Source organism: Hyperolius riggenbachi, chromosome 3 (genome assembly GCF_040937935.1).
Source record: "Hyperolius riggenbachi isolate aHypRig1 chromosome 3, aHypRig1.pri, whole genome shotgun sequence".
NCBI classification, from domain to species: Eukaryota; Metazoa; Chordata; class Amphibia; order Anura; family Hyperoliidae; genus Hyperolius; species Hyperolius riggenbachi.
The window spans coordinates 264,976,195-264,991,562 of record NC_090648.1 but is presented as its reverse complement, the minus strand read 5'-3'; the positions used below and the strand labels follow the sequence as shown (position 1 = coordinate 264,991,562).

Here is a 15,368-nt window from a genome sequence, read left to right as displayed (position 1 = left end):
CCAAAAGGCATAGATTTAACACCAGAATTGAATCAAAATCATAATTGAATTGTGTTCATCAAGTAAATGTACTGTTAAAAGACACCTGAACTGAGAGGGATAAGGACACCCTTTTCTCAAAAAAATAAATGTAAATGTAAATAAATGCTTAGGGCTCTTTCACATCAGAGCTTGCGTTGGAGAAAGCTCAAAGCATACGTTTTGTTGTATGCGTTTTGATATGCGTTGCACTGCAGTGAGTGTGCGTTTTTAATCCGTTTTCAATGCGTTACAGCACATACAAAAACGCAGGTAATTTTTTTTTCTTTTAGTTTTCAACTTTCTACATTGTTCCTCTTTTGCATTCTGGGACTGATTGTCTGCGTTAACGGATTAAAAACGCGCATAGTGTGCGTTTTACATTGACTAACATTGTAACGCATAAAGCTAGCGTCGGCCGAAAAACTGCGCCTGGGTGCAGTGTAACGCAACGCACAAAAAGGCTGCGTTACATGTGAAAGCTAAAATGAAAGTCTATGGACTTTCATTTCACCTTGGGTAACGCAAACCTTACCCTTTGCGTTGAAACGCAGAAAATCTGCCCTAATGTGAAAGAGCCCTGAGGAATTTTTCCCCCCACAATAATGCCTCTTGTACATCGTCTTATTATCTTTTAGGAGACACCTATGTAATTTCCCATCAAAACATTACTTGCTGGTTGAATAAAAGTAACTTTAAGTCAAAATTTGCCAGGGGTGTGAATAATTATGGGCAGCACTGCATGTCAGCCTCCATATCCCTTTCAGTTCGGGTGCATTTTATGAGAAATTTGATTTTCAGAGCCCCACTGCCAGGTTGACTTATTGGGATCAGAAGTGAAAGATAATTCATCTTCTGGCTTGGCACTAAAATCCGTATGCAAGCATCATGATTCATCCACATACAGTCATGATTAAGCCACACCCACATACATTTTACCAAATTGAGCCAACCCATTTTTTCATTGCTGTGGACCTCAGAAATTTCCATAATTTCCAGCCACCAAAGGTTTATAAATAAACTTAAAAAAAGTTTCCATCTATATGGATTAGTTAAGAAATATTTCCATGTAAATACTGTACTGCCAAAACAACCATCTCATAAACAAAAACTCAGTTACGTTCCTCATAAAAAGACCCCAAATATGATTGAATAGTAAGTTCTGCTATAAAACAGCTAAACCACAGATTACAATCATGGGAAGTTCCCAGATACAGTATATTGAAAACACCGAATGTGGGAAATGAGAGTATTTGCAAAAAAAAATACTAGAGTAAAATCTGCACAAAAATGATAACCGTGTTAATCTCAATTACATGCAGACATCTGTTTTCCATAGGATTTTGACATGAATTTCCTATCATTGATGCCTGTCGTTGTAAAAAAAAGAGGTTATATTGGAATTTGAGGCGTTAAAAAGGTTGAAGGCATACACATTCTAGTTTTACCTTTAGGATTTTTTTTCTTTTTTTTCTCTCTGGCTTCCACTTCCTGATCTGTTTTTTTTTTAATCAGACGAAAATCACCATATTTGTAATCTATCAACTATTTTCTAAAGGAGACACTTTTAACAACATAGTAAAAAAATTGCCTGTAAATAATAGTTGATTCATTTACTCTAAAAAAAAATCCTCAAGAAAAATTTAAGCATGTGGTTTAATCAGGAGATTAATTTAGAATCTCTACTATTTAGGAGAAAGGCAAACACTGGTCAGAAAGGACCACCTTGCAATTTTTTTCATTTACATAGAATGCTTCATAAAATCTGCAAGACTTATAAATCCACACCCACATGAACATACATCTACTAATCAGATGATAACTGTAAAGGCTCATACACACATGCCAACAATCTGTCCAACTATCTTCCAATCTTGTCTGTTGGAAGATAGGTTGGGTGTGTGTACGGCTGGCAAACAACCAGATGACCAACTGATAACAAGCTGTTTGCTAGATCCAACCGGTGGATCAATCTGATCAACTATCATGCAGGTTGGACTGTGCAAGTCTTTTGAACAACTTTGTTGTTTTTGAATGGGGGCATGTTGTGCAGTTTGTCATTTAGAGTGCAGGCATAGTATTTAAAGAGACTCTGAAGTGAGTCTAAATTCCCGTTTTTAACTAGTATTTATGTAAAGCACTATAGGTAATGCTAAACGGCCACATCCCCGTGGCAAAACGAGGGGTTTATACCCCCCAAATCCCCTCTGCTAGGTCCGGGGAGCACTTCCTCATAGAGGCAGAGCTTATGGCTGTAGTTGTGCCTCTTGGGACGTCAGTCCCCACTGATCAACGCCTCTTCCCGCCCCTCTCAATCTTCCTTCACTGAGAGGGGCGGGGGAGAGGCGGAGATCCGCAGTGGATTGACGTGCATGGAGGCAGAGCTGCAGCTTAAAGCTCTGCCTCCATGAGCAGCAAAATCCACGACCCTAAAGTCATGGATTTTGCAGAGGGAATTTGGGGGTATTAACCCCTCGTTTTGATGCGGCGGTTTAGCATTACCTATAGTTCTTTACATAAATACTAGTTAAAAACTGGAATTTAAACTCACTTCTGAGTTTCTTTAAGTGAGTTGGTTGTTTAGTTGGTTGGTGTGTGTGTACCGTACTTGTCAGGTAAACAACTTGTTGTGTGGTTGGTCATGTTGTGTGGTTGGTTATGCATTAAGTTGGATGTGTGTATGAGCCTTTACATACATTTAAAGACAAACTGAAGCGGAAAAAAAAAATCTTCCCTGCAGAAGGAACAAAAGATACATTGGGCTTGATTCACAAAGCGGTGCTAACCTACTTAGCACGTCTAAAGTCTTAAGGCGCGCTAACCAGGGTGCTAAGTAGGTTAGCACCGGATTTCTCAATTGAGAAAACCAGTGCTAACCTACTTAGCACCCTGGTTAGCGCGCCTTAAGACTTTAGACGTGCTAAGTAGGTTAGCACCGCTTTGTGAATCAAGCCCATTGTCTTTTAAAGCTTATTATCTCAAGTGTCTGGCAGAGTTCTCTGCCACTTTGAAAGTCGTGGAGCTCAATGGCTAATTTGCATAGATAACAACTGGAGTTTCTTAGCTCTTCCTTTACTGGAAACAATATTAGACTTGTGTCTCTGCTGCTAATGTTTTTTTTCTTAGCCGTACTACACATACAAATCATTAGATCAATATTTTTTTTCGCTTCAGTGTCTCTTTAACCAGTACTAATTACAACAGAGTGGTCAACACACCAGTGGATGGATGAAAGAGTTTAACCACTTGAGGAGCGCAGTGTTAAACCCCCCTAAAGACCAGGCCTTTTTTTGAGAAATTTTCAACTGCAGCTTTAATGCCAAGCTCCTGGGCCACACAACTCAGCACACAAGTGTCCCCCCCCCCTTTTCTCCCCACAGAGAAACAGAGCTCTTTGTTGGTGGGGCCTGATCGCCCCCCAGGTGTTTGTTTGTTTTTTCATAAATATTTATTTCTGAATTTTGCTAATATTTTTAACTATTTTTTTTCCATTTTATAATCCCCCCTCCCTCCCCCCGCCAGCCAATCAGCGTGATCGGCTGTCATAGGCTTCAGCCTATGACAGCGGATCACTTCCGCAGCAACAGAGGGGACAGCCGTGTCTTAGATCGCAGCGCTGTACGAGGTAATTAGACGGCGGTTTCACCGTCTAACAGTCTCTGAGCGGCGATTGCCCCTGGGAGACTGAAGGCGGAGCGCAGCCTGTGCACGATTTCCTGCAATAGCCGGCCCTAGGACTTGACGCCAATTGGCGTTAGGCGGTCCTGGAGCTGCCGCTGTGGTCAAGCCCATTTGCGTGACATGGTCGTTATATAGTTAAAGAACTACTAAAAATTGTAAATTTAAAATACATGCACACAAAATGCACATTTCTCCCAGAGTAAAATACAACAATAACAGATCTGAAAGATTTTGGACTAGCCCATCTCCTCATTGGAGGATTATTACCTTTGTTCATTATAAAAGCAATCCCTGAAAAGGATCTACACAAAGACATCAGCCAGCCGCCCTACTCATTTGCACACTGTTTTGGCAATCGGATTGTAAACTGCAGTTCAGCAAGTGCTTTTGCAAATAAAGAAATAACTGAGAATCAACATGAGGAAATGGACTAGTCTAAAACCTGCCAAATCTGGAATATTTTTTTTCAACTGTAACTGACAGAGACATAGAAAAAAAAAGTATTTTATAGTGGATTCCTGTAATGATCGGTGTCAGCACACAGAGAGAATCTGATTTTTGGTGATCTGCAGTATCACCAAGAATACAGATTATACTTGATTATTGATGATCTGCAGAATCACCGATAATCTAAGTATAGCTAACCTCTGGACACCTTTATAATGTGGGTGTTTGGTGCAACAGTAATAACTTTGAGTAAGACCACCCGAGGAGCAGGTGGTCTCTGGCAGTATGGGCGATACCGCCTTTTGGGAAGTACAAAAACCGTCCAACAGCCTGAGGCCTCCAAAGGGATGGAGTCCCGGGCTGAAGATAGGAAGAACTTGTGAGTGCGTGACACCTGAAGGTGGATGTCACTAGCAGGTCTGGAGACTATCTCTAAGGAGAGAGATAGCTCTCTAGGTCGGGCAAGCCAGGTCGGCAACACACAGACAGACAAGGTACATAGACAGAAGGCTGATTCGGTATCCAAAGGCAGGCAGGGTTTGGCAACAGATAATCAGATATGCGTAGGTACCGAATCAGAAAGCAGAGGGATAGTCAGGAATGCAATAGGTCATAACAGATATCAACAATGCCTAGTCTTGGGTGTGAGGTCCGTGGTCTCTACACCCTGGAACTAGTCTGGAGTATAATATGATGGTACAGAGTATTCCTAGACTTGGGTGTGAGGTCCGTGGTCTCGACACTCCGGAACTAGTCTGGAGTATAACAGAATGATAACACAGAGTCCCTAATCTTGGGTGTGAGGTCCGTAGTCTCGACACCCTGGAACTAGTCTGAAGTATAACAGAATGATAACACAAAGTCCCTAATCTTGGGTGTGAGGTCCGTGGTCTCAACACCCTGGAACTAGTCTGAAGTATAACAGAATGATAACACCAAGTCCCTAATCTTGGGTGTGAGGTCCGTGGTCTCAACACCCTGGAACTAGTCTGAAGTATAACAGAATGATAACACCGAGTCCCTAATCTTGGGTGTGAGGTCCGTAGTCTCAACACCCTGGAACTAGTCTGAAGTATAACAGAATGATAACACAGAGTCCCTAATCTTGGGTGTGAGGTCCGTAGTCTTAACACCCTGGAACTAGTCTGAAGTATAACACAATAATACACAGAAGTAATCTGGCTCAGTGTGAATTCCCAGGTCCTCCTGGTTCTAACACACTGTAGGATCTGACTAAGGTCTGAGTGCTTCCACGTAGTGTTCGCAACGGCAGACAACTTAAGACTGACCAGCAGTGACTATATATAGCGCGGCGCTCTCCAGCGCCACCCATCAGCGATCAACCAATAGCCACTTGCTTTGAGGTCAGCTGACCAACCTGGTCAGCTGATCCCTCCTTGCTTGTCATAAAGGTTCTGCCTCTCAGCGCGCGCGCGCGTATTCCTCAGCCTGTGTGAACTAACAGGCCCAGCCACATCAGACGCACGCTGCTGCGTGCAAACCGCCGCGCTGGACGCGGAATCAGCCGCCTTGCCGGCAGTACACGCGGCGGCTTTTCCGCGTTTTATCACAATTCCACTTTGGAAGAAATGTATGTTTATATGTATGTATATATATATATATATATATATATATATATATATATATATATATATATATAATTTTTTTTTTTACATGTTGCAATTTTTGTGATTTTTTTGTTGCAATTTAAGGCAGAGTTCCCCAACCCTGTCCTCAAGTCCCACCAACAGTACATGTTTTGCAGAAAACCACAGATGAGGTAATTAGAGTCTCAGCAGAGCTGTGTATTTCTACAAAACATGCACTGTTGGTGGGCGTTGGGGAACACTGCTTTAAGGTTTATTTATTAAACACTGTAACTAAGGGACTGCTGATTCGGTGAATAAACCAACAGATGTCAAGCCCCCAACTTATTAACGATTGATCGCATGCTATACCATATCTGTTGCTACATTTAAGCAGCACCAATATTTCTTTAGGCAGAGGCAGATGCTGTAGTGAAGTGGAGCCATGAGGCAGATGTTTGTATTATCACATCTTGGCCTTGCTGCAGCGTTAGCCAAACAGCTGCAATGTATCAATAAACTGGCTTACTTTGTTGTACTTATGTAACAATATAAGGGAATGGGAAAGTTCACACTCCAAACAAATGTAGAAGTGAAGGTTCTAGGGGAAGTCTTAAAGGGAACCTGTAGGGAGTACATTTATTTAAAATAAACACATGCCGTAGCTGCAAATGAATATTACATACTAACCTCACTGTCAACTCCTCTCAGAAGATCACCATTTTCTTCTTACAGTGAATATCCCTTCCAGTTCCGACAATATTTTTTCAGAACTGAAATATACCAGTTGCTGTCAGTTATATATCAGCAGTTGTCAGTTACAACTGAATGTGCAAGGTAATGGCCTCAATTCACTAAGCTTAACTCCTGTCTTTAAATGGGTTCTGTTAGGGGTTTCTGAGGAAAAAAACAGACCCTTACCTTGGGCTCCTATCAGGACCGTGCAGCGGTAATGTCCCACGCCGTCCTCTTCCCATCTGCTGTTCTCCGCCGCCGGCCCCGGTCTAAGCGGCATGGGATCGAACTGCGGCTGCGCTGCAGTGGCCGCGCACCCGCTCGCTTCCGCCTGCGTCATCGGAAGCTTACTGCGCAAGCGCAGTACAAGGCTCCGTTGTACTGCGCCTGCGCAGTAAGCCTCAGATGACGCGAGCGGAGGCACGGCAACGCGCATTATTCGTCTGTGTGACAGACCAATAATAGCCCGGTGCCGGCAGCGGGGAACGGCAGATGGGAGCAGGACGGCGTGGGACATTACCACTGCAGGGGGCTGATAGAAGCCCCAGGTAAGTGGCAGTTTTTCTCCTCAGGAAGCCCCACAGAACCCCTTTAATAACTCTTCTGAGCTGTTTTACAGTTATCACCATGGTGATATAATTGTGATAACTGTAAAACAGCCCAGAAGAGTTATTAAAGACAGAAGTTAAGCTTAGTGAATTGAGGCCTATGTCTATGCTTCCCTATGGCTCAAGTGGGTGATATTACAGTTAAACAGTGTGCTGACCAGGAAGCTGTTATGGGGTAATGGCCATTTTAAAAATGGTGGACAGAGAATTCTATTGATCACAATGGACAAGTAGACTACACAGGAGGTAAGTATGAACTGTGTATGGTTATTTTGACATTTTATTTTCAGTTCAGGTTCTCTATAAACATGTGTAACTATAACTGTAAAACCATTAACCATAGGTTAGAGTATACATGACCATTACAACACTTCTGTTGATTCATTATTATTTGTAACTGATATCTTTATGTACACTAAATACATTGTGCTGTGTATAACATTACTTTAATCTTTACTACTGTTTTGTTTTTGTGTCTAGAAGTTGTGTTAACATACAGACTAAACCACATATCACACATCAAAGGGTACAATTGTATGCTGTCCTAAAACAATAGAATAGTTTAGTCTGTAAAATGGGATATCCTGTGGTTTTGAAGTGCACACTTACATCAGTACAGTGATAGGAATTAAGGTTCATACACTCTGGGCTTAAAAATACAATAATTGTACTGGGAATTTTTAGTTTAAAGAACGCCAGTAATGTGTCTTTTTTTCCCTTCTTTAAAATCTCTGCTTTATTTTGCACCTTAGAGTGTTTTTACAGTGTGAATTCTATTTGTTTTTGCAAAATAATGTAGAAAAAATATAGCACTTATCTGTAGGTCATGTCAGCTGCTTGGAAAGCTGAACCAGTGCTGTTATCAAAATACTTCCTGCAAAAATGTGACGGTGATAGGAATTCTGAAATAACAAAAATAAAAACCTACACTAATGACTGAGCCAAGCAAGTTGTGTTACTATTCTATATACACAAACCAGAGGTGATAATTGTAATCACAGAGTTGTGAAAAGAAATACATAGAGGTTAAACATATTGGGCCCGATACAATTCACTTTATCTCTTACATTTTCTCTTAAGAGATAGTTTTTCATCCACTAAATAACTTTTCAGCATTTTGCAATTGAAAAGTACCAAAAAGTAGGTGAAAAATTATGCTGAACATTTTCTAGTTTGCTGGTGGTTTAAAAGGTAGTTTATTTATAATGTGAAAATATCACCTAGAAGAAAGGAGAAACATTACATTTGACTGGGCCCATTGTGTTCTTATATATTATGATACTGTATATATTTATTGGGCCTGATCCAATTCATTTTTTCTCCTACGTTTTCTCTTACCTGTATATTTGATTTTATGCATCTGTTTGTAATGAATGGGTGTGGCTAAAATAGTTGAACCCATTCATCACAAAGGACGACCACATACTTTTGATCATGTAGTGTACTGTATAATCAGTGTTATGCTAGGTACACACGATATTTACCTGCCAGATCGATTTTTTCCAACATGTCCGATCTGAATTTCAATCGATTTTCCAATCAACTTCCATTCACTTTTATGGAAATGGATCGGAAAAACCATCAAAATTCAGATCGGACATGTTGGAAAAAATCGACCTGGCAGGTAAATCTGCCAGAAAATTGTATTGTGTGTATCTAGCATTAGACTGCATAACTAGTTGCTGGTGAAGTATGACATAACCGCATAGCTTTGTGAGTATCATAGATGACTGCTTAGATCTAATGAAAACCCATATTAGCAGAAATGTTTGACCATTTTATCCAAACTTGAACTGAATAATTTTCACTGGATTCAGTACTTTGGCCACACACCCTACAATTAAAAGATCCAATTTTTCACCAACTTGAAAACTTTGATCGGTTGTCCCGAAAAATCGAAAGCTTTTCTTTGTTTTTGATCGATAAATCCTATATAATTTCCTGTTTTTTTCGATTGGACATGTTGGAAATTTCAGACCAACTTTTTCAAGAATTGTATTGTGTGTGATGGGTTGTCAATTACTTGATGTACAGTTCTAATATTTTTTTTTCCTGAGCTTTCAATTATTTTATTCATGATTGGGGAAAAATTTTACATAGGTGTGTGGTAGATTGGTCAGATTTTTAATTGTTACAATCAGTCAGAAAAATTGATTGTTGTTCTTGAATTGAACAGATATTTATAAAATTGTATGGTGTGTGGTCACCTTTAGTCTCTGATCTGGAACAAGCATAAAGTGATACCAGAACACATAACTGTCTACAGGGGTGCAGCTAAGGTTTTTGTGGCCCCAAGCGGACTGTAGCAAGAGCCGAAAAATGGGTGTGGTTATCCCGCATAAGTGGGCGTGGCCATGACATGTGGGTGGAGCAGGAGGGCGGATTGGGGCGGGGCTGTTTGCGGGGAAAAATGGATGTGGGGGTGATTGATGATGGGCGTGGCCATGACATTGTATGGGCGAAGCTTAACCGTAGCACAGCAAATATAGCCAACTATGACCATTAACCAGCTGAGCGGTCTGGACGAGCTCAGCTCGTCCAACACCGCCAGCGGCTGCCGCTCAGGCCCTGCTGGGCCGATTTGAATGAAATAAAAAGCAGCACACGCAGCCGGCACTTTGCCAGCCGCGTGTGCTGCCTGATCGCCGCCGCTCTGCGGCGATTCGCCGCGAGCAGCGGCGAAAGAGGGTCCCCCCAGCCGCCTGAGCCCAGCGTAGCCGGAACAAAAAGTTCCGGCCAGCGCTAAGGGCTGGATCGGAGGCGGCTGACGTCAGGACGTCGGCTGACGTCGATGACGTCACTCCGCTCGTCGCTATGGCGACGATATAAGCAAAACAAGGAAGGCCGCTCATTGCGGCCTTCCTTGTTTATTCTGGGCGCCGGAGGCGATCGGAAAAGATCGCCTCCGGAGCGCCCTCTAGTGGGCTTTCATGCAGCCAACTTTCAGTTGGCTGCATGAAATAGTTTTTTTTTTATTTAAAAAAAACCCTCCCGCAGCCACCCTGGCGATTTAATCAGAACGCCAGGGTGGTTAAATAATAAATGCAGCAACAGTTACCCCAGACACCAGAAAATAAAAAGGCAATTTGGGCCACATTTCAGCAGAAATCAAACGGAATTAGAGCACATTTTCAGCAGAAATCAAACGCAATTAGGGCACATTTTCAGCCGAAATCAAACGCAATTAGGGCACATTTTCAGCAGAAATCAAACGCAATTAGGGCCACATTTTCAGCAGATATCAAACGCAATTAGGGCACAGTTCAGCAGAAATCAATCGCAATTAGGGCCACATTTTCAGCAGATATCAAACGCAATTAGGGCACAGTTCAGCAGAAATCAATCGCAATTAGGGCCACATTTTCAGCAGATATTAAACGCAATTAGGGCACAGTTCAGCAGAAATCAATTGCAATTAGGGCCACATTTTCAGCCGAAATCAAACGCAATTAGGGCACAGTTCAGCAGAAATCAATCGCAATTAGGGCCACATTTTCAGCAGATATCAAACGCAATTAGGGCACAGTTCAGCAGAAATCAATTGCAATTAGGGCCACATTTTCAGCAGATATCAAACGCAATTAGGGCACAGTTCAGCAGAAATCAATTGCAATTAGGGCCACATTTTCAGCAGATATCAAACGCAATTAGGGCACAGTTCATCAAAAATCAATCGCAATTAGGGCCACATTTTTAGCAGATATCAAACGCAATTAGGGCCACATTTTCAGCAGATATCAAACGCAATTAGGGCACAGTTCAGCAGAAATCAATCACAATTAGGGCCACCTTTTCAGCAGATATCAAACGTAATTAGGGCACAGTTCAGCAGAAATCAATCACAATTAGGGCCACATTTTCAGCAGATATCAAACGCAATTAGGGCACAGTTCAGCAGAAATCAATCGCAATTAGGGCTGCAAAAAGAAAAGAATTTACTCACCTGGCAGGCTGGCACTGGCAGAAGTCTTCTCTCCCCGTCTCCTCTCCCGGCCGGCTCCTCAGGCGCGCAGTTCCCACGGAGCTCCCTCCCTGGCTCCCTCCTCCAATCTCCCGCGCTGATTCATGCAGGGCTACGGGAAGATGGCCACCCGAAGCCCTGTACTGGAGACATAGTCTCCAGAGCAGGGCTTCGGCGGCGGCCATCTTCCCGTAGCCCTGCTCTGCTCTGCCAGCCCCGCGGGGCTGCGGGGAAAAAGTGACGTCACGCTGACGTCACGGAGCCGCCGAGGCCCCTAAGATCTTGAGGCCCCAAGCGACCGCTTGGTTCGCTTTATGCCTCGCGGCGCCCCTGACTGTCTAATTGTTCCAGGATCAGGTCTTATGGGCCATTATTAAAGGTGGTTACACACATCTAATATTGATTGGTCAATGTTACCACTTCCATGTAGTATGAGGACCAGCAGATTTTGACTACTTTGAATATACTGAGTAGGCATGCTCTACATGAAAGTGGTAACATTGGCCAATTAGGATTGGATGTGTGTAAGCACCTCTAGATTCTGTTACCATTGGCAACATGCATATTTATTTTAGGACAGCCAAAGTAAATGGAAGTGGGTTATTATTAACATTTTGTTAACAGACATACAAATGACAAATGATGAACACATATTCTTAGATATTAAGCACAGAAAGAAGGCAAACCACACTGAGCATTGCTTTTTAGTAGGAGGGCTTTTTGGTCTCTTTTATTCCCTTATACCAGTGATCTGTAAACTTGGCTCTCCAGCTGTTAAGGAACTACAAATCCCACAATGCATTTGCCTTTATGAATCATGACTGTCTGACTCCCACAATGCATTGTAGTTCCTGGAGAGCCAAGTTTGCAGATCACTGCCTTATACTTTCCTTATGGTTTTGGGTCACCCAGAGCTGCTTGGTTACTGTGTTGTACAAACATTTTAAATACGATTTTACCTTGATGCATTTATGCAGACATAAGTATTTCATGTGAATAAAATATCCCTATATTGTCTACCCCTTGGTAAGAGTACTTTCAGTATATTGCAATAGAACACTGAGAGCCCTTTCACACATCCCACATTATGTCACTGTGCAGGACTCACCCCTCTTGCTTGGACAATGAAAGTTTGTGAAGACCTATACAATGTGTCCCACTGAAGTAGTCAAATTGCCGCAATCCCGTTGTAAAGTTATCTGTGCATTACCACATGATCCATCTCAGATTATGCAGTAATGCAAGTCTATGGTGATGCAATAAGTATGAATGATGGAGCACAGTGTGGCACGGCACAAATGAGTGGACCGATGGGAATCCCAGTGACTTACTGACTGTCCAGCAGGGAGTACATCACTTAATAGAAGTGAAAGGAGGGCGGGACTTTGCATATGACCCTGCTGCTGCACTTTGATGCAGGGGTCATATGAACAACTGATTCGTGAGGTGCAGTGATTGCATGGCAGGCTGCCATACCTCAGGATCACCGCACCTCACAACTGTGAAACCAGACTGAGACATTTTCTCTTTACAGATTTAGAAGAGAGGATTGATGACTTGAACAAATTAAATGAAGAAAAGGCTAAACAGCTGCTAGACCTGGAGCAGCACGCCAGGGAACTGAAAGACTACATTCTTGTGGAAGGAAACAGACAGACAACATGCAAAGAATAGTTTGTCTTCACTAACTGACATGCTTGATATGTTTGTTTTTCAATAAAGAAATTGCAGAAACCCCTTTAAAATTTGTCTCTGTAAGGATGCCTGCAGAGTTGTGTTGTTTATTCAAAAGAACTGTCTAACATAATGTTGGCATCGACAAAATACCATTGCAGCAACTATATCACTGGCAAAATACACACAAGCATTTAAACCATACCTCACTACTCCTCAATCAGTGCACTTTGTATTTAGAAGTCTCAGCCCTCACTGTTCTTTACCTTTGCAGAGTTTTTTCTTCTCCATGTCACCATGCGTAACAAAAATATCATTTTTTTTAAAAGACTGACAGAGATTTGTAGTTATCGTTGGCCATAAATCCTCTATATTAGGGATGAGCAAGCAAGAATTGGAAGTCTAGATTTTGCGGTGAATTGGGCCACTCTTATTTACCAAAGATTTCCATAAGAAAGGCCAAGTGATTTGCCATACTGCCGCTTTCTTGCTGAACAATCACAGGCAAAACATAGGTAGAATGTGGCATCAAAATTTTGGCTGAAAACACGGGCTGGGCATATGCTAAGCAAATAATTTGCTCCTAAGATGCACAGCAAACCCCAGCAGCCAATGGCAACAGATCCCACAACAGTCAGATACAAAGAGGTTGGATAGAGGGGTTTTTTACTCCATCTTGTGTTGTATGTGTGATTGCAGCTAGAGACAGAGATGCGGAGAGAAGTGTATGCTTCAGAGGGAGATAGCTGGTAGTTGGGTCTTTTTTTTACCAACTTACAACTATGATTTATAGGGTGTTGTGTTGTGCCAAACAGTTATACATACTGTAGGTTGGTGGCTGACTGGTCCTGAGTACATCAGTAGAGGCAGGTTATGTGCCCCATTGGCTGGCTCCTTGTGGTGAGATAGAGCTAGCTGCGGGGCATTCCTTGCTTATAGCTTCCTTATTTGTCTGAAACGTTGCCTGTATACTGACAATTCTATTGCCTGCTGCCTGGACCTACTCTTGCCTGCTTGACCATTCTTCTGTCTCTTCCCGTTATCTGTCTGATCTTATGTGTATGACCTTTAATTTGTTGACTATGAGATAGTTTTGATTAGGATTGACTGTCATCTGATAGATATTGTAAGGACCAGCAGATCCACCACCTTATATCAGTCCCTATGCCCCAATCTACCTCCACAATCTTCACCCTATGTGGTGCATCCTGGCTTGAACAGGAGACAAGTACCTTTGGTTACACCAAGACCTTAATGCGCAAGATATAGGGACTGAAGGCCTTAAAGTGGATCCGAGATAAACTTTTACTCACTGCATAATTGTGTTCCTTTCATATAGTTTATAGGGCATTCCTCAAGCCAAATACTTTTTGTAACGATTGGTGTCAGCAACCAGAGAGAATCTGATTCTTGGCGATCTGCAGTATCCCCAAGAATACAGATATACCTGATTATTGAGGATCTGCAGAATCGCCAATAATCCAAGTATAACTAACCTCTAGACACCTGAAGCGTGTAAGTGTTTGGTGTAACAGTAGGAATTGGACCACCGAGGTAGCAGGTGGTCCAATAAGTAGAGAAGACTCTACTGCAGTCAAGGGCTCCAGGAGGGGGAGTCCCTGACTGGATTTGCAGCAAGGCCCCCGCTGAGGAGCAGGGGACCTCTGCAGGAGGACTGAGCACCCAAGGGGTGGGTGACAACCAGAAGGTCGGGCACGCCGGGTCGGCCACACACAGACAGATAAAGTACAGAGACAGGAGACTGATTCGGTAACCAGGGACAGGCAGGGTCGGCAACAGTAGATCAGATGTGCGAAGGTACCGAATCAGAAAGCAGAAGAGAAGTCAGGAGAGCTACAATTCATAAACAGATATCCAATAATGCCTAGTCTAGAGTGTGAGGTCCGTGGTCCCACACCCAGGAACTGGTCTAAGAAATAACACAGATGATATACAGTATTTCTAGTCTGGGGTGTGAGGTCCGTGGTCTCTACACCCTGGAACTGGTCTAAGGAATAACACAGATGATACACAGTATTCCTAGTCTGGGGTGTGAGGTCCGTGGTCTCTACACCCTGGAACTGGTCTAAGGAATAACACAGATGATACACAGTATTCCGAGTCTGGGGTGTGAGGTCCGTGGTCTCTGCACCCTGGAACTGGTCTAAAGAATAATACAAGATAATAATACAGTGAACTGGCTAAGTGTGGATTCCCAGGTCCACCTGGTTCCACCACACTGAAGGATCTGACTAAGGTCTGAGTGCTAACACATAGGTATTCGCAACGCCAGACAACCAGCAACTGAACGGCAAGAGATATATATAGCAAAGCGCTCCACAGCTCCGCCCAGCTCCTATCAACCAATCACCTGCTGAGCTGGGATCAGCTGACCGCCTCGATCAGCTGACCCTTCTCCTATTGGCATAAAGAGCCTGTCTTGCGGCACGCGCATAGCTCCCCATCTGTGTGACAAGACAAGACAAATAACATTTATATTGCGCTTTTCTCCTTGCGGACTCAAAGCGCCAGAGCAGAGCAGCAGCCATTAGGGCGCGCTCTATTGGCAGTAGCAGTGTAAGGGAGACTTGCCAAAGGTCTCCTACTGAATTAGTGCTGGCTTACTGAACAGGCAGAGCCGAGATTCGAACCCTGGTC

General features: G+C 42.9%; 1 protein-coding gene across 1 annotated transcript in view; it reads left to right on the top strand.

The window, feature by feature from the left end:
- LAMB4 (laminin subunit beta 4) overlaps positions 1-12,770 on the top strand; it is a 198,192-nt gene extending 185,422 nt beyond the window's left edge. The window contains exon 39 of the mRNA XM_068273631.1: positions 12,571-12,770. Within this exon, the coding sequence (XP_068129732.1) occupies positions 12,571-12,710 (140 nt within the window). The 3' untranslated portion in view covers positions 12,711-12,770. The remainder of the gene's footprint in view (positions 1-12,570) is intronic.
- The last annotated feature ends 2,598 nt before the right edge of the window (positions 12,771-15,368 follow it).